At 34.0% G+C, this 19,038-nt stretch overlaps 1 protein-coding gene across 2 annotated transcripts in view; it reads right to left on the reverse strand.

Annotated features, from left to right (window-relative positions):
• Positions 1-3,900: 3,900 nt before the first annotated feature.
• Positions 3,901-19,038, reverse strand: part of LOC106461422 — a 124,861-nt gene continuing 109,723 nt past the window's right edge. The window contains exons 9-15 of one of the 2 annotated variants that reach the window (XM_022388381.1): positions 17,707-17,788; positions 16,497-16,559; positions 14,295-14,391; positions 12,829-12,909; positions 10,630-12,063; positions 8,411-9,286; positions 3,901-4,042 (exon numbers count right to left, since the gene is read on the reverse strand). In XM_022388381.1, coding sequence (XP_022244089.1) covers positions 4,011-4,042; positions 8,411-9,286; positions 10,630-12,063; positions 12,829-12,909; positions 14,295-14,391; positions 16,497-16,559; positions 17,707-17,788 — 2,665 coding nt within the window. In that variant the 3' untranslated portion in view covers positions 3,901-4,010. Of the gene's footprint in view, positions 4,043-8,410; positions 9,287-10,601; positions 12,064-12,828; positions 12,910-14,294; positions 14,392-16,496; positions 16,560-17,706; positions 17,789-19,038 lie in introns of those variants that run through there. The other variant, XM_022388382.1, reaches the window with a different exon arrangement.

Raw genomic sequence — 19,038 nt, forward strand, 5'->3', positions numbered from 1 at the left:
TTTTATAAAAACATCTGTGAAAAATGAAACTCATGAAGGTTGGATTCGAACCTCCAACTTGCACAAGAAAACATACTGATTTCTACTTTCGAGTCATATTAGTTTACTTGCAAATATGGTGATGATTTTCTTATATATATGCTTAATGGTCAAAGTTCTCGACTTTATGGCCAAATGTATCCACAAAAACATCATATGAGAGAAATAGTTTCCAGATTCAGATTTAAGACAAAAATGTAGATTAGCGAAATAATGTTTTGAGCATTTTTGAGTATAAGAGCGGTGACGTGAGCGTGTCATATCATAAAGATGAATTCCAATCAGAATTTAAAGTTCCCAAGATTGGGATAGTCAATGAACTCAATGACATGCAAACAAAGGAATATAAATCACCTTCAAGCACCAGGAACAAGCAGAAAGATACCTCCAACAAGTCATACCTCAGTCATAAAAAGCAAGGTGTGGTGTCTTGTAACAAGAGACACAAGTGGAGCATACACAAGCTGCTTTCATGATATACCAGTACAAACCATTGAATTTCCTCAGGCAGCTCGAAAATGAAATGGGTTTTCGAAATATTCCAGACAATGAGATGACGTCAAGTTGCTGTACGTAGCGCCTCTAGGAGCATGCGTTATCGGACTGTTGAAATTAGCCCTAAGAAACTGTCATCTCCGTGCACTAGATGGATTACGGAAAGCACGCATAGAGGAGCGGTGCTCTTTGGACATTACAATCTTACGATGGAACGATTTGCAATGGACACTATGCTACAGGGTTATTGTTCGGTCGTCAGAAAGAGCATGACTGGACATTGCAAGATGGACTGTAGCGACGTGAGCAGACTGCAAGTTCGTTTGATATAACATACTAAACATCCGTAATACTAATATCAGTAATTTAAATCTTCTATACGGAGTTCTAGTAAGAAGAGCAGAAGCTTCCTTAGCTTACTTTTAAATAAACGTCATTTTAACTAAGGTCTATCACTCACTTCATCAACAAATCAGATCGTATTAGACTTATTACAATTACTTTTTGGCAATTTAAACTATATATATCTATTTTGATTTTGTGAGTTTATTCCTTGTGAAATATCCTAGGTACTGTTGTGTTTTGTTTGTAATGAAGCACAAAGCTACACAATGGGCTATCTGTGCTCTGCCCACCACGGGTATCGAAACCCGGTTACTAGCGTTGTAAGTCCGCAGACATACCGCTGTGCCTTTGGGGGGCCGTAGGTATTGAACCTCCTTCCACCTAAATTTTTGATCCTTTTATTTTTACACTGTTCTTACATACATTGATAAATAAAGACATATATATATATATATATATGTGTGTATGCATACAACTGAATGCGTATTATCTATTACATCTGTCTTTTCGAGCAATTAGCTTTATGTTAATGTCAGCTATAGCTTACTACTGTTTCAATTAGTGTGTAAATAGAATACGCTGTAAATTTTACACTTCTTGATACTGACTTTATTCATTCTTTTCTCATATATTGGTTAGCTATTTAGTAGTCGTATACTTAGCCAAACTTGTCATGGTAGCAGATGCTATGGTAACCTTTTCCTTTATATATTGCGAATTTAATGAGCTTTTCTCTGTATTACTTTTATAAGCACATGTGGTGTTGACGAGACTGCTACGAATCATGGATAGATAAATCTTATATATCGCCTCCAGTTGGTTATTGTTGTTTTAGCGCAAAGCTGCACAATGGGCTATCTGCGATCTGTCTTATCGCTGACCCACTAGGAGACGTTCTTCAGTTGGTGTAAGTGGTAATTATAAATGTCTGTTGATTAATGTGGATAAACGTGAATACCAGTTCCTTTCTATTTTGTCAAATATCTCATCTAGTGTAAAAGGCATCTTTTGGGTTCACTAATACTGTTACACATACTCACTTGTCATTTCAAATTATTCGATGTTCTCCTATGTCCCAAGACGTAAACTTTACTGGTCAACTCTTTCTTTTTAATAAAATAATTCTCGCATCTGTCTTTTATACGATTTTATTGACTTTCCAAACTTCACTTCCACTTCTTATAAACAGGCTCGCCTATTACTTTATTTTATATGTGTTTCAATTCAAATCCGGGGTTCGCGCCACCGGGATGGACAAAGCTCAGGTAGTGTATTGTGTAGTTTTTTTTTGCTATATCAAACAAACAAAACAAATCTTTAAATGAAAATAATAATTGAAGAAAATGTTGCTCGTCTTTATTTTGCACGCAAATAACATTTCACAAATTTTAATTTAAAAGCACATGTGTTCTAATTTCATGCTCAATTATAAACCTCAGAATATGAACTCTGCTGTGCACAATGCCCTTAAAAGTTACTCCTAGATGCTTTTTGTGCTTTTAAAACTTAATGCCATTAGATGCATGTCTACATACTCTATTAACTGTACGATTCCAGCGATGTTTATCATGTCAGAAATATCATAAATTACAACTTGGCGTTAATTGCCGGTCTGGGCTGTTAGGATATTTGTACCGATTGTTTGTTCGTTCTTAAGCTCAAAACCACACAATATTGTTCCCACCACGAGTATTTAAACCCAGTTTTTAGCGTTATAAGTCTTCAGGCTTACCGCTAACTCACTGTGGGGGGAGGGGAGGGCAAAGTTTATACCTTTACCAGTTTCTAGCATTGTTAAACCACATTAGTACTTGTCTTCTTGATTAATTTGCAACAATGTGTTTCAAATTATATTTCTAAGACGTTCTTCTTTAATAACTATTAGTTATTTTTAGTACTTAGACAAAAGGCTGAACCTTGAAAAGGAGTAAGCCGAAACGTCAGTAACAAACTGTTTTAATTTGGAATTTAAGTACTTCTTCAACTTATTATGACATCTCTCCTCCAGTTTTAATAACGTGATATGAAAACTAATGCGAAAATTTAAAAGGCATATATTTTTATTTTGTTTTTTCTTAAGGAAGTTTGAGATCACTGCCCATCATTCACTACTTTATTTTTTTAGGACTGTGCCTGGTTTTTCTCTAATAAACTAAATACAACATTAAAAGTTTGCTTAACAGTTTAAAATATTGTTTCCTGTTGGCTTAGGATAAATTCATAACCTTATGATTCGGGGTTAGATCTACGCGGTGGACGGAATGAACATACCTACATCATTATGTAGCTTTGCGCTAAAAACAGAATAAACAAACACACTAGTATAAGCGGATTAAACTACATATAATTTCACTACGCAAAAATTAATAACTGCCCATCATTAAAAAAGGATTTTAAAAGTTATTAACTTGTTTTGTTTTTGTTCCGCAAGTACAGAAAACATTTGACATCGCGAGTAAAATTACAAAAATATGAAATTACTTAAGAAAATCACAGACATGAGTATCATTTTGTGTACTTTTATTATTTATTGATTTTATAAATTTATTTCTAAGCTTTATCTATCAATCTGTACTGGTATTGTTATTCTCGTTTGTAGTAAGGAAAATCGGAAGTTTTTGAACCTGGGAGGAACTAAATACGACACATGGACTAACTAATGACAAGGAATGGTAGTCAGCCAGCAGCACCCGCCGCCGCAAGGGCTTTGTCCGACTGTATGAACCGGATAATGGAATTGTAATTTTTATAAACATGCTTATAGCTGAATGTACAGAGCGCTTTTATCAGTGTGCAGCCACGAACCTTTGACCTTCTGTTTGCAATCCGGGACGCAAACCAACTGGCCACGACCGGACAGCCGTTAGAGGAAGAAGTTACTTTTGAGTTATACATATACATGTATTAAATTTTTTGCAGTATTTTAAGTTTTTTAAGTGTAGTATTAGATAAAAAAATATTTTCCCAAAAGTAATCAAACCAGCAATATCTGTCACATGTCTAACAAAGGATTTTATTGCATAGTTAGGGGGCGGGAGCTGAACGCTATACACAAAAAAGTAGCCAACCATAAAACATATCACTAGTTGTTTAGTTTTTTTTCGTTGGTTAACATCATTTAGGTCAAGGATCTAATACTTCATGGCATAGCTGGATGGAACACCTAAGGAAGAAAAAAGCCAGTTTAGGTTAGACACTGAAATCGCTTCTTTAACGAATTTTAACAAAAAGTTACTTTAAAATAGAACGTCCAATTGATGATTTTTATTCATTTAGAAAACTAGGAAATCCCCCATAATAAAAACAATGGAAATTATTTAGTTAAGATAAATGTAATAAAAACTTTCTACAGAGGGATTAATCAAGGCATTTATGCTTGAATGAAACTCAGATTTCAAACATAAGAAATTGGTATTGGTGGGTGATATTTCTTCTTCTATATGCCTCACCTAGTCGGATTTAGATACATCACTATACAGTTTACAGTAGGAGCACCAAAACGTTACAAGGAGGAAACTCCTCCCTAAAAGAAAGGATTAATAACGTGAAAGGAGGAAGAAACTTTAAGAAAAAGTAATACAGGATTTGGACAAACTTGAAGAACAGGATGGATTATATAACTACCTCTTAGTAAAGAGGACAAAGAGTAGAGTAAATTGTTTATAAGCAAAACTTTGGTAAGAATAGACGTACAGAGACATAGGCAGGATAGACGAGAAACCAATATAGAAGAGTACGCAAGTTCTACGACGTAACCAAGGCATGAAAAAATTATCTCGTCCATTTTTCAGGACAACAGGGAGGACCTGACCAAAAGTTTCGGGGGAGAAACTATTGTCGAAACAGGTCGAATGCCTGACCAAAGCTTTGACCAAGAAGTAGTGACCGTTCACCCGATAATTAGAGAGGGAATAGTTTCTGAAAAAATCAACCTTAGAGACATTATCAGCCTATTTTTTTTACCAAGGACTCCAATGTGGCCTCTAATAAAAAAACAAACCAATAACCGATGCGTACAAATAAGAAAGTAATGTAGAAAATGACACTCCTATAACAAAACTTGTTTGCTTAAAAGAGCAGTGAAAAGATTAATCCGAAGAAAACTCCCAACAGTGTTAAGCCAGGAGAGCATAAGAAAAACAATGCAAACAAGTTTAGTCAAAATTACTGATAGAGACTATAAAATGAGAGAATATCTAGGAATTGAACATAAAAGGCACAGGCTAGTAGCTAAGACATATGTATGACATCACCATAAACATGTAAAAAAAGTCCTGAAATATTCTTATATAAGTCAGACAATTCCTATTTTCTTGATATTTATCTAATATTATCGTAGTAATAAACCTCATTTTAGTAAATGCCATGAAGAATCGCAGAGAGGGCCTTGTTTCAACTGCAAAGTTACACGTAGAAATTGTTCTGAAGGTACTACTGGAAAATCTTCTTAGTGCATTGCAAAGACTTAAAACCACAATGAGCAATAAAATACTGTCTGCAAAGGGTAAAAAGAGCCCCATGAGCTAAAATTCGCAAAGAAGAAGTAGACGTACGTTTCAATTTTCAAATGCACCCAAACAAATACTCAAGCCAGTATTTTGAAAAGCACAAATTTTACAGGTAGCAGATAAGGGTGTAGAATCATACAGAACATTCCACAGCCTAAAGTAATTGATATTCAGGTATACACTAATAAGGATTGGGCATTATGCCTCCTCAGAACTAGCTGAAAGAGCCCAGGAAAGTATGAGACGTCTTTGAAAATCATCATGTGCCACACCTAGATATTTGTATTCATCAATAATAGAGAGTCTCTGATACGCAGAAGAGAGTTGAAACAATTATTTAATAGAAATAAAACAAGCAAATGAAAGTCCCAATCATATACTCAAAGATGAATGTGATTGACAGCATCTTCTAAGGAGTGGCACAATAATCAAATATTACTGTTTTGTAACTAGTGGAAAAAATCATCAGAAAAATCAACAACACTTGTTTTATTTCATAATACAATACTAAGTAGAAATCTCGTGCTTATAAAATGTAAAGGCAGTACTGTGTATTTAAAGTAGCGAAAACAGTTAAGTGACCTGCCTGGAAAACTCATGTATTGGGATAGGTACGTAGAATTCTGAACGAATATGATGGATGTGTGGGACGTCTCAATGGTTGCGAGCTTAAACATATTCCACAACACGCAATACCCAACAAATACCTCTAATACAAAAGACACTTTGAGCCTAATGTTATGATCAAAAATGACAAACCGATTGATATATATGGTGAGAGACAAGAAATCAAGCGGTGCTTTCAAAACCTGGGTATTGGGAGCAAGTATTAAACTTATATAGGTGACGGTATCAGCACTCTAACGTCCGTAAACAAATGAAGAAATTCACACACAAAACCTTAACACATAAATACTGCTGTCTAGGATGGGACTCTGAGGGATTACAGATCCATTCCTCAAATACCCTTCCTCTTGCAATGGGTAGTACTTTCTGTAACCACCCCCCTCCCTTATGCATATGCTGACGTCGTCCATGCTTCCCTACTCCTAACTTCATTTGTGCATAGTTTAATGATGTTTAAAAAAGCTTTTCACGCACACATTTTACTCTTTTGATTATATAGATATCAGCTCATTCAACGTCATATTAAATATGCTAAAGCTAAGATTAGATATTGAAAAAACTCTGACATCCTATTTTGGCTCAAACATAAAAGGCACGACCATGTAACCAAGTATCTACACGTTTGGAAGACGTTACTTAAAACAGACATTGCGAAAAGTAACTTCAAAGTTTTAACAAACTGCTACAATATGATGATAACTGAACTAAGCTGAACTTACAGATTTCTTAAAACCGATGGACGCAGCCAGTGATACTTCTGCCCTTACAAAATGAAATTTGCAGAGAAAATAAATAACACTGAAATCCAAGTAACTAAAGTAAACGAAATTTTATCATGTTCTCCATACGTTTAGCAATGCATGACAAGCACTGATATTTGCTAATATGAAAAAAAAACTCATTGAACTGTTTCATTGGTAAAGAGCAGGTTGCATTGGTCATTCAAAAAACAACAACACAAAACTCATGAACCGGTTCAGAAAAGTTTCAAACTGCCTTTTTGGAATACGTGGATAAGGTAAACCACAACAGAGGCATGTTCAACAGGGTGAAAGTAGGGTATCCCCATTAAAGAGCTCTGCCCCACCCCCAGCTGAGATATCAGAATTTAGTCTTTTAAGATATTTAAACCCGCCTGCACTGTGACTCTCGCTGATGTATATATAAAAAAAGTCATAATTTGTTTGAAAGGGCGGAGTGGTTATACTGTATAACTTGAACCGAAAGAAGTATATCCAATTAAGTGAGACCTAGAGGGTGGGTTGATAGGTAGTTTGAAACAATATCAAACCACAGCGAATCTGTGTAAAGAGAGTCCGAGGTAATTTTGCTTTTTTGCTAATTACAGATGATAAATAAACTTTTTAAAGGGGCAAAAATACAATTTATTTTTAATTTATAATACTTGACTCCTTTCTGTCTCCCCCAAGTCAACGTATAAAACGCATCATACAAAGTTTGTGTGTGTGTCAAGTGTTGTAGTTTGGTGACTTTTCTTGAGGTAGTTAGAGACAACATTTTGTGGAAATCAATTAGCAATAAGTATTCCTTATTAAAGACCTGTTCACCTGAGAGTTATATTTTAAACCTAAATTGAAAATAATAACTGTGAAATTGAAAAGCTTTTCAGTATAAATTTTTAAAATTTGACCCTAGCTGAAATACGCTGCAATACGAAGCCAAAAGTTAAGTAGAAAAACGATTTAAAAAAAGTTATTAGAGATTTTAAAGAAATTTGTGTGAACGACAAGTTCAAACTAATTATCAGTAACTTATTATAAGGCTTCAACAAACTAGCATATAAAGACATATATGTCGACACATATCAATCCTGTTCTTAAGCCGAAATTTTGGCCCATTTCATTTTGCGTTTATTGTATGTTTTTTCTAAAGGTTGGAATACGAAATATCTTTATTCGGTTGCAACTATTTGAAGTAAATATTACAAACCAAATTATGGGCGGTAGGTAAAGAGCATGTAATTAATAGCACATTTATAGTAAAGTTCAAATTGCTACACAGAAAAGAAGACACTTCTTTAAGCCTGCTTCTTGAGTAAGGTGGCATTTAGGTTTCTATGTAGAGGCGTCTTAAAAAAAGATACTCCTTGTGGAATCTTCTGTAGATTAATAAGATGATAGAACTAATACAGTTTGGGTGATTTAAAACAACTACTTGGAGTATAATACACTTTCTATTTACTGTAACAAGTTGGTTTAGCATGGTAAAAATGCATTTGTGACGTTAACAGTCTACCAGATTAAACATATATCGCATGATTTAAGTGAAATAAAGTAATATATATTGAATTTGTTTGTTCGCTAATCCTATATAATTGCATGTAAGTTAAATTACTAAACCTTTCATTTTGAAGTTTAATGCCTGTACTAGCTCACCTGCTATGTTGTAAAAATAGGGCATGTTATAGGGTAGGGAACCTCGCCTCCTCTGAAATTCAAAAGCTTTGGGAATGATAGTTGGTTCAGGGTTTTCGGAGGCTGTCTGTGGACACGACGAAAAACATTTCAACGTTATATCAGGAAGGAACCACGAGTCAAAAGAACAGGCCTGTCTCCGAAGAAGCTTCCTTGTCTTTGACTGACTTGGAGAAATTTCTGTTTGGTTGGCAGATAATGAAGAACAGTATTTTATCTCTGGTTTTTTAATGTTTGAGAATCTCGGGCTACTGGATACTTTTGATGGTTCTGTTTTAAAGAAAGAAATGTTCCTCTTGCCATTATTAACTGTAGGAAAGCACTGGCCTGAAACAACATCGAGCATAGAACCTACTACATTTACTATGATGTCTCCAGTTGAACCTCTCCTACGGCCTTCGCTGACTTGGTCTCGTGAAACAAACTCTTTTGCTTTTATGTCACCACCAAAAGCTCGACGAAGTCTTGGGGATGACTTTAGAGGCTGGATACGACATGTCCAGGCCAAGCCTATATCGCCCGGTAAAGATCCTCTTCGGCCAAATGGCAAAAAGTGACTGACGTTATCACCACTGTCATTGTGGGCACCTTCAGGCGAATATTGTAAGAACGTCCCTAGAATATTGTCATGTTTTCTTGTTATATAACAGTCTGGGATGTGTTTTGAGTCACTGGTGAGCTTAGCGTCACTGGATGCTGTACCACTTTGTGGCGAAGGGATGGTTTCAAGTATAGCAAAACTGTGACGGCGCTGAAGGAATTTAGTTCGATTGCTGCTCGTTACACAATCTTTAAAAACTCCTTCATAAGATGAGTGTTTACAGTCTGGTAGTTGACCTGAGAAAGTACAAAGAAACAACATTTCTATCTCTCTTATAGTTTATATTAGACAGAAAAAATAACTCTTTCGATAAGCCTGGATAATCAATCAGCAGATTAGAAGTTAATATGTTTCCTGCTAGTGGTGTTTTACTTCGGGGTATAAACTCATGCAAGTAAATTATTCTAACATTTCAACAAATAATTTGCATCTAGTGTGTTAGTTGAATCATTTCAGCTTTTCATCTCTCTTACTTTGGCTGAGTTTGGTAACAAGCAAGTAAACCTTTAGCATTAACGTTCACTTTTGTTTTCATAACGATTTAAGACAAAGAAAAATAGCTTGGAGTTATTTAAGAGCATTAAGTAGAATATCATCTAACACAGGCTATCTTAACTGTATACCTCACAGAACAATACACTGATGTTTAATGAACATTTACTTTGGCTATTTTAAACAACTTTTTAGGAAAAAAGTTCATCCATAATTCATCATATATGCTTTTTTAGGTATGATGCTCATTGCTACTTTTACTTTATAATATAGTATCTTTTCTGTTGAAACCAGTTTTGTCTAATAATATGTCAAGTGATTTTTCGCATATCTAAAACGTTGTAATGGAAAAAATGCTGTGCTTTCACTGTCTTAAAAAACAAACCTTACCGTACTTAAAACTAATATAAACTGTAAGGAAAAAAGTTGAATGTTTTGATGTTTTTTGCATTAATTAGTTATATTTATTTCATTTGTAATATATACAATCCAAATCCTAGAAAGAAAAGGAAGAAGAAATACATTAAGCCTACTTTTTACTGGCTGATACAGACTCACGTGTATAAAGTGTATTTATGTGAACTTGTTTTGGTTGTTGTTAAGCGCAAAGCTACACAATGAGGTATATGTGCTCTACCTACCAAAGGTATCGAAACACGAATTTTAGCGTCATAAGCCTGCAGAGCAGACTTACCGCTGAGCATTCACGTGGATCTATTTTCGTTTGATTATATTTTCTACAATGATTTTGTCCAATAAAGCAATAAATAAAATTAAAACAAATAGATCGTAAAATATGCCCCCTCCCCCGAGTGGGGTGAAAATTTGGTATTCCTAAAATTCAAGATACAAGATTAGCAATGAATAACTTAACATCACTTCGAACGACTTTACAATGATAATGTAATATTAATTTTCATAGAGAAATGATACATTTTAAGCGATAACCCTGTATACATTTTCAATAAATCTCAGCAAAGCAAACGTTATTTTATGGACCTTAAAGAATGTATTGTATTTATTTTAATTCTAAACTACACATTTCAGGAAACCTACAACCTGTAAAGACGACCTAGTCCACTAGTACCTCCAACAGAAGTTGCATGATTTCCAAAAGTATTTCCAGGACATCCACCAATACTTCCAAGACGTTCACCAGCATCAACAAAGTCCTTTTTGCACTTTGGGTCAAAAGAAATTTCGTGACCATCTTTTATTATAAACCCTTCGTTGTTGAACCCAATTGGCTGAGAGTAAGGAACGACATCTGGTGCTGAACCACGTCGTTGACTAACTTGTTGTTTACACGTCATGGAATTAGGTTCTTTTGGATATCTTACAGGCTCTAGGAAAATATTTGTGTTATCGTTGTTTTCCATACTCTCGTCTCCTGAGCTATCCAAAGTCACGAAGTACGGACGAAATATCTGTTGTTTATTTATAATATCTACACCTTTTGAACTTACGAATGAAATATCATCACGAGGTATGTGCGCCGCTGAGTTCGTACGTTGAGGATCTAAAGACAGATCTTCTGGATAAGTGCCGAGTTTATAACCAAAATATTCGTTTTTTCGAATTTTAGTACAATCTACATTAATTGAAATCATTTCGTTATATTTCGTAGAATTATAGTTCACAGATGAACCTTGGGGAAATAATGTTCTAGAAGAAGAAACGTTATCACCTTGAAATGAATGTGGTGTTGCCTGTCTTAAAATTTCATCTTCTGGAAACTTATTGCTTTGAACTTGGCACAGAAAACATGAGCAACAATCAGTATCACAATCTGGTTCTGAACTATTGCTGGTATAAGTTAGTTTTTCATTTAAAACATCTGATGTTTCTACCAGAGCTAGTTTTTTAATACTTCTTTCATGAGATTTTCCACCTTTTTTAGTGGTCACAAATGATGGGTTTCCACAAAGAGTAGAAAAAAGTCTCTCTCGCGGTAAAGCAGATATTTGACTACTGCTTGCTTCACTTTCTAGCTTTCGCGAATCTAAAGAATTAAACTCACTAGATAAAGAAATAATACTTGTCTTAGATTCCAAAAGCCCAGAGGCGGTAACATTTGATGAGCAACTAAAAATGTTTTTTAAATGAAAAGGAATCCAACCACTCGGTAGGTTTTTCGTGTGGGAGACCAGAGATAACGGGAAACTCTGTCTGCGAATTGCAGTCTTTTTCAATGAAGGAACCTTTTTCATCGGCAGACTATATCTACGATGCGTTGACGAGCTGAAGGAGTTGACTACTAGAATACTTTCACAGTAAAGACTAGCACAGTCCTCAAGACTGTCTTCTTCCTCAGAGGCCAAGGGTGCAAACTCCTCACTAGCCATTGCAGCTATCCCCAACACCGAACTCGTGTCGTCCAGCTCCACAAGTTCCTGCTGTAGTAGTTCATCCCAGTGGGCTTGGTTATGGAGCAGGTGCCACATCAGCTTCTGAGACAAAGAGCTCTTCAAATACTGGTGCCACATCTCGAATAGTGGTGCCACAACGAAACGTAGAAAATCTAGAAATTTAAATTAAAGGTCAGAGAAAGTTTTCTGTTCATAATTAAAAACAACTTAGCAAACTCAAAAACTGCTTCATGGTAAAAACTACTAGATTCAAAAATTAAAGTAAGTTTTTCAAATTATTAAGTTATAACAAGATTATGCAATTGTTTGTTTGTTTGTAGTTAAGCACAAAGCTATACACAAAGGGCTATCTGTGCTCTGCCCACAATGGGTATCGAAACCTGGATTCTAGCGTTGTAAGTCCGCAGACATTCCGCTGGGCCATTTGGGGGAAGATTATGCAATACTTGTTTTCCTACGTCTTCCTGATAAAAGAACTTTAGAATTTCTGAATTTAATAAAATAAAATTATTGTTTTAACGACTTTAAAAGTATTTTTAAAGAAAATATTTTAGTGATTATTGCTATTATTAGCGTAGCAATGATACTTTGGGTTAAGTACGAACGCGTAATGATCCAAAAAACTATTATTCATTACCTTGTCAACATTACATTGCTCTACCATTCTGTACTCAACGATTAACGAAAGGTACGTGCTAAAAATATTCTTCTATACCTTAGCAACACAGAAGCTGGGTTTCAGTTAACTCGCACAGCTACGTGTTAAATAATTGTCACTTACCGCTCGCCCCCCATTGGCACAGAGGTATGTTCGGACTTACAACGCTAGAAACTGGGTTTTGATACCCGTGGTGGGCAGAGCACAGATAGCCCTTGTGTAGCTTTGTGCATAATTAAAAACAAACAAACAAACTTACCGCTCTGTATCCTAGCAACGGAGGTTCTTGTACGATCACATACCCGAGTTATTGGAAGACACAGCTCCGTCTCAACTTCTCCTGCGAAAAGTAAAATTAGTTATGTAAACTAGTCATGAAAATTTCTACAGTAGGCACTTAAAAAGTAATATATATATTGATTCGAAAATAACGTTAACGCTTACTTGTTATGAAACATTAGTATTAGGCCTATTATATTATATATGAAGAAGAAAGATACTCCTTTTGAAAGCGCTTGTGTAACATTTTCAAACACTACATCTGATATCTAGTCCCATATTATTCCAACCATACTATATTTCGCTCAGTCCAGAGCTCTTCGGGCCAGCTGTGATACAACAAATACAGTTGTTGTCAGGACACTGTTTTTACATTTACTGAGCGATGAAACCCATACTCTTCTAAACACTTATATTATTTAAGGCCTACTCAATTATAGGTCGTTATATACTTCGTTGCTGGAGTAGCACCACAATGAAGACAGATTAAAAGTTTAGTTTCTTTGTAAATTGCTTCTCGGTGTTTTATAAATTGTACCCTCAGTAGGTCCAGGAATGGTTATATACATATATATATATACGGAGAACTATCTTGTTAGTATAACTCCACTTACTTCCTAGAATCCCCTATGTTTATATAACTCCACTTACTTCCTAGAATCCCCTATGTTTATATAACTCCACTTACTTCCTAGAATCCCCTATGTTTGTATAACTCCCCACAACCTAGAATCCTCTATGTTTACACAACTCTACACACTACCTAGAATCATCTATGTTTATACAACTCTACACACAACCTAGAACCCTATGTTTATATAACTCCACACACTACGTACAATCCTACTATGTTTATATAACTCCACAAAACCTAGAATCCTATTATGTTTATATAACTCCACACACTACGTACAATCCTACTATGTTTATATAACTCCACAAAACCTAGAATCCTGTTGTGTTTATATAACTCCACAAAACCTAGAATCCTATTATGTTTTTATAACTCCACACACTACGTACAATCCTACTATGTTTATATAACTCCACACACTACGTACAATCCTACTATGTTTATATAACTCCACAAAACCTAGAATCCTATTGTGTTTATATAACTCCACAAAACCTAGAATCCTATTATGTTTTCATAACTCCACACACTACGTACAATCCCACTATGCTTATATAAATCCACAAAACCTAGAATCCTGTTATGTTTATATAACTCCACACACTACATAGAATCATACTATGTTTATATAACTTCGCAAAATACCTAGAATCCTACTGTGTTTATACAGCTCCACATATTATCTAGGATAATACATTGTATATATAAATTCACACAATATTCAAAGTCTTACTACGCTTATATGATTCCACACACACACTACCCAAACTCTCCTCTTGTTTATACAACTCCACATAATACCTAACTATTACCTTGTCTATATAATTCTTCACAAACTTGGTAACTCCACTGTTTACTGATGGACCATGGCCGGCAGGGATTACACAAATCAGCACACTTCAAAGCAACCTAAAGATTATAAGATAATCAAATCAGGCGAAACCAAATGTGATTAGAAATAACCTTACTTTTTAAGTATACCATGATCGTGGGATATGCAATAGTCGGTTACTTCCGGCCCTTTACCATGACATTGTAACCAACCAATTGTTTTAATATACTATTTAAGTTTTTCACATGTTTTTTGTTTCATTAATGTGACTTAATTATCAAATAAATAATGATGAAAATTACAATATATCAAAGTTGAGACAGTGTCGTGTTTAACTATTTTATCGATTTCGTTAGAAAAGCAAGAAATTTAATTTTTAGATTAGTTCCTTTGAAAAAGGTTTATAGATTTTTCTCTATGTATTTTTATGATATTTTATTTTATAAGACAATTGTCAATGTAAATAAATAATTTTCTTTGTTTTAACGACTATAGGGAAATAGCTCGATTTTTGTGTACTTCGAAAAGTGCAAGGTGAACTTATTGTAAAACCAAGTACATTTTAGGAGCGCGGGTTGGCCCTGTGGTAGAACTATGGATTTCGGAACTGACAAAATGGGTTTGAATCCGTGTGATATCACAAAATATTTCCCATGGGTATGATATAAGAGTGAAAGTCAATCCCTTATCATGGTTTGTGGGTAGAACGTTACTGCTATTTATCTGCCTTCCATCTGCTCAGAAGTTAAAAATTATAGATGGCGGCAACTAACCTTAATAGCTGTCATAAATACAAATATACAGCATACTGTGTTTTAAGATGTTGTCAAAGTGGTAATGTTTACGTCTACATTTGCCTGGTTTCATGTGTTTTAAGATGTTGTCAAAGTGGTAATGTTTACGTCTACATTTGCCTGGTTTCATGTGTTTTAAGATGTTGTCAAAGTGGTAATGTTTACGTCTACATTTGCCTGGTTTCATGTGTTTTAAGTTTGCGTGTAGATAATTAAAAAAAAAATGTTGTTAAAAATACAAAAATAGATAAATTCAAATTAGGCAGTTTCAACAACGTTGTGTGTTCTCGTAAATAAAAATTTAAACATATAAAGATACATGATTAGAATAAACGGACAATAATTTCAATAGAATTAAGTAGAACAGACATTCACTAAAACTTGACAAAAAATTATGTAACTAGCCAGGTGGCTCAGTAATAAGTCTATGGGCTTATACTCTAAAAATCGGATTTCGATACCCGTGGTAGGAAGAGCACAAATGGCCTATTCACTTGATATGATTTAAACTATTATAGTCACATTCTGTCGTTAGGAGACTTTACAGGCTTCTATATATTTTACATTAAATGCGCTGGGGATTTACATTATCTTAAATAATTTTCAGATAAAATAAAATCAATTTTAGGATTATAGCACTTCGAAGACGTGTAATGAGTTTTTATATAAAAGAAGTAAATTGGAGTTTTTTACTATCTTGTGAATAAAAGATTAAATACACTTTGAAAACAAAGTAAGAGGATGTGATAAGTGTTTATTTGCCAAGACTCTGAGATATGCTAAGTATCAAAACGTTGTATTAGAAAGTGTGTTCCTGGTATTGACTTTGAAAAATTAAAACATTTATCGTGTGTGATCGTGAACTATATCTGACAATGAATAAACTAATCCTATCCAGTAATAACAATAATTCTACTGAACACTGAATTTATACACTTTCTTGATGGGTAACTTTTGACCGTTAAACTACCAGGGGTTAAAATGCCTCGGTCTACACTTTAACGTTTTAACAAAAGTGTGTTTGTTTTTCTCAAAAGTTAGCATTAATTTATAACAAAATATTTCCTATCACACTAAGTAAACCTTTTTAACGTATTAAGATCTTGGATGGTAAAATAAATTATTTTTGAATTATTTATACCCTGAATATATATATTCAAAGGAACAAATTTTTAGATTTATTATCACCGAATATATTTTAAGTAGTATGTTTCGACTTATGGATACAACAACAACAAAAAAAACAAAAAAAAAACAGTTGGCTTGACATCAGAAGTAATTTAGAAAATGAGGCTTATTTATGTATTGAATTTTCAATATTCCACGTTAGAATATACTTATAGAAGTAACTGTTAACAACTTTCAAAACGTTTGTGATATCTCTTTACCTGAAGAATAAAATGTCGTTTATCTTTCTTGGAAAGGTCTAACGAAGTTTCCTCCATGTATTTCTAAGGAAATAAAAACATGTTTTTAACGCAACTTCACTTTTGAGACTGATGAGATAACATTATTATAAAAATTGTTAATATCTATAATGAGATTAAATGCACTAAGATGTCACGTGACACTGTATGCAAACACGAAGAAGGCAAGTGGTCTTACGTATAATCTTCTTAGTCGTTAATTAGTTTCTGTTATGCATTATCTACTTTTTGTCTTAAGTTAACGTATGGAGATAATCTGATTCAAACCGCATAAGTTTTAACTTGAAAATGGATATTTGGAGAGCTCTTAAAACATTTATTTAATTCTCGTATAATTTGATACTGTTTTTGTAAAATATATACATCAGTATTAGAGCACTATGTGAGTATACATATATTTAACTGCACGAGTAAAGTTTCAAAACGTTGGTGTTGCTGTTTTTGTAAAAGGCCTATGGTAGAACTGAAATGGACTCACCACGACAACTAGCACGTGGCTCTTTATTAGTATAGATTCAGTTTACGTAAATTTAAGATTGAAAAGATATTCGGTTTTAGTAAAGACTTTGTATCGTTGAGAAAGGCCGTGTTTAATCATAAAGAAATATATATCTATATTTACATACATATAATTTACATGTATTTATCTATCTATCTATATATATATACGTGTAGATAGAGTATTAGATATTTTAGTTGTTAAATATTTTACTTTAAACTTAATGTTTATTGCACAGTATTAACTTCATATTTATTCAGAAACTTAATCTTTGCATCCATTATAAAACCGCTGAAGATTTTAAACTTTGAAATATTTCTTTGCTAAATGTTGCACTGACAACTACTGGATATGTTGACGTTTCAACCTACGGAAGTTCATGTTTACAATAAAACTAAAAAAAGCTATTTTTATTCTATGACTATTTAAAACAAAAAATAAATAAATAGAAAAACATGCGGAAACGATTAAAACTAAAGCGAATGTTTGAAGTGACGTTCTAATGACTTTTAATTTCAGTTAACGCAAGATAAGTTACTCGACTACAAAAAAGTAGCTTTTAAATTCCAAAAAAAAAAAACAAGTATTGTAGATAAAATATAATTTGCTTATTGAAATTTCAATTAATTATATTTGCTTAAATATGCTAATATTACTGTCATATAACCATACCTTGAGTTTCAGAAGAAAATCTTGTTGACGTGATATATCTGTCGCTAAAATCATAGACCGTACCCACCATTCTGTCTCCACACTAAAATAAAACAAATATATAAAACAGCTGTGAAGGACACTTCGTACTAGAGTTTTATAAACAAGATTAAATATAATTCATAAAGGCAGGACTCTTACTAGCGAAACAGTTTTTTTTCGGTGCTATCATTACATTAATAAATATTTACTATAACTACAAACAGTTTTAGGCTAAAGTTTAATACAAATTACAAATACATATAATTTTATTGTAAAAGCTTTAAAGAACAATCTTCTTGTGTAGAAATACCATGGGATTACTTTGTACGTAGTCGAGATACTCCACCACCAATTGTCCAAACTCGGAACCTGCGCTCTTATATAGAAAATGAATTCTTACATGTGATACCGTAAGGGAGATTTTATTTTTAAGTTATAACAAATATTTAGGTTTATTTATGACTTACTTATAGTTTACAAATATTGAGCTACTGCTATATTAATGGAAAATTCTAGAGGTTAAAGATATAAGAGCTAAAACACTCGTACACGATACAATAAAACAGAGTATGTGCACTTACTAAAGAGAAATAAAAAATGACCTTTTGAAAACTTTTTAAGAACCAACAGCCAGTTGTGAAAGTCCTATCTCTAGCGGTATATCAATATAACCTTCTCGGCTGATACTAATTTCAAAATGACCGCTACCACGAAAAATACTGATATAATGGATACCAAATATATATATAAATAGTAGGGAATGCTCAATAGCCACACCTGTAATTAGATCTCAAATTGGCCAAGAGATGGCGAAACGAACAAAAAGTTTGAACTTGAAAAAACTCAGAGTCATTTTATGAGCCGCTATGCCGCGGTTAAAAATATCGGATACTGTTAGCATATGAATGCAAAAATATTGGTCATTTAAAACATGTACATTCCTTTGTTTGTTTGTTATGAATTTCGCGCTAAGCTACACGAGGGCTATCTGCGCTAACCGTCCCTAATTTAGCAGTGTAAGACTAGAGGGAAGGCAGCTAGTCATCACCACCCACCGCCAACTCTTGGGCTGCTCTTTTACCAACGAATAGTGTGATTGATCGTCATATTATAACGCCCCACGGCTGAAAGAGCGAGCACGTTCGGTGGGCTAGGGATTCGAAACCGCAACCCTCAGATTGCGAGTCAACCAACTGGCCATGCCGGGCCTTGTACATTCCTTATCATATGTTCCTTTTTTCATGCACTGTTTATTTGTCAAACAACAAATGTCATAATAGTTATTTATTGAATGATATCATTGTTGAGTTA

The sequence above is a fragment of the Limulus polyphemus genome, unplaced genomic scaffold (genome assembly GCF_000517525.1).
Source record: "Limulus polyphemus unplaced genomic scaffold, Limulus_polyphemus-2.1.2 Scaffold954, whole genome shotgun sequence".
Classification (NCBI taxonomy): domain Eukaryota; kingdom Metazoa; phylum Arthropoda; class Merostomata; order Xiphosura; family Limulidae; genus Limulus; species Limulus polyphemus.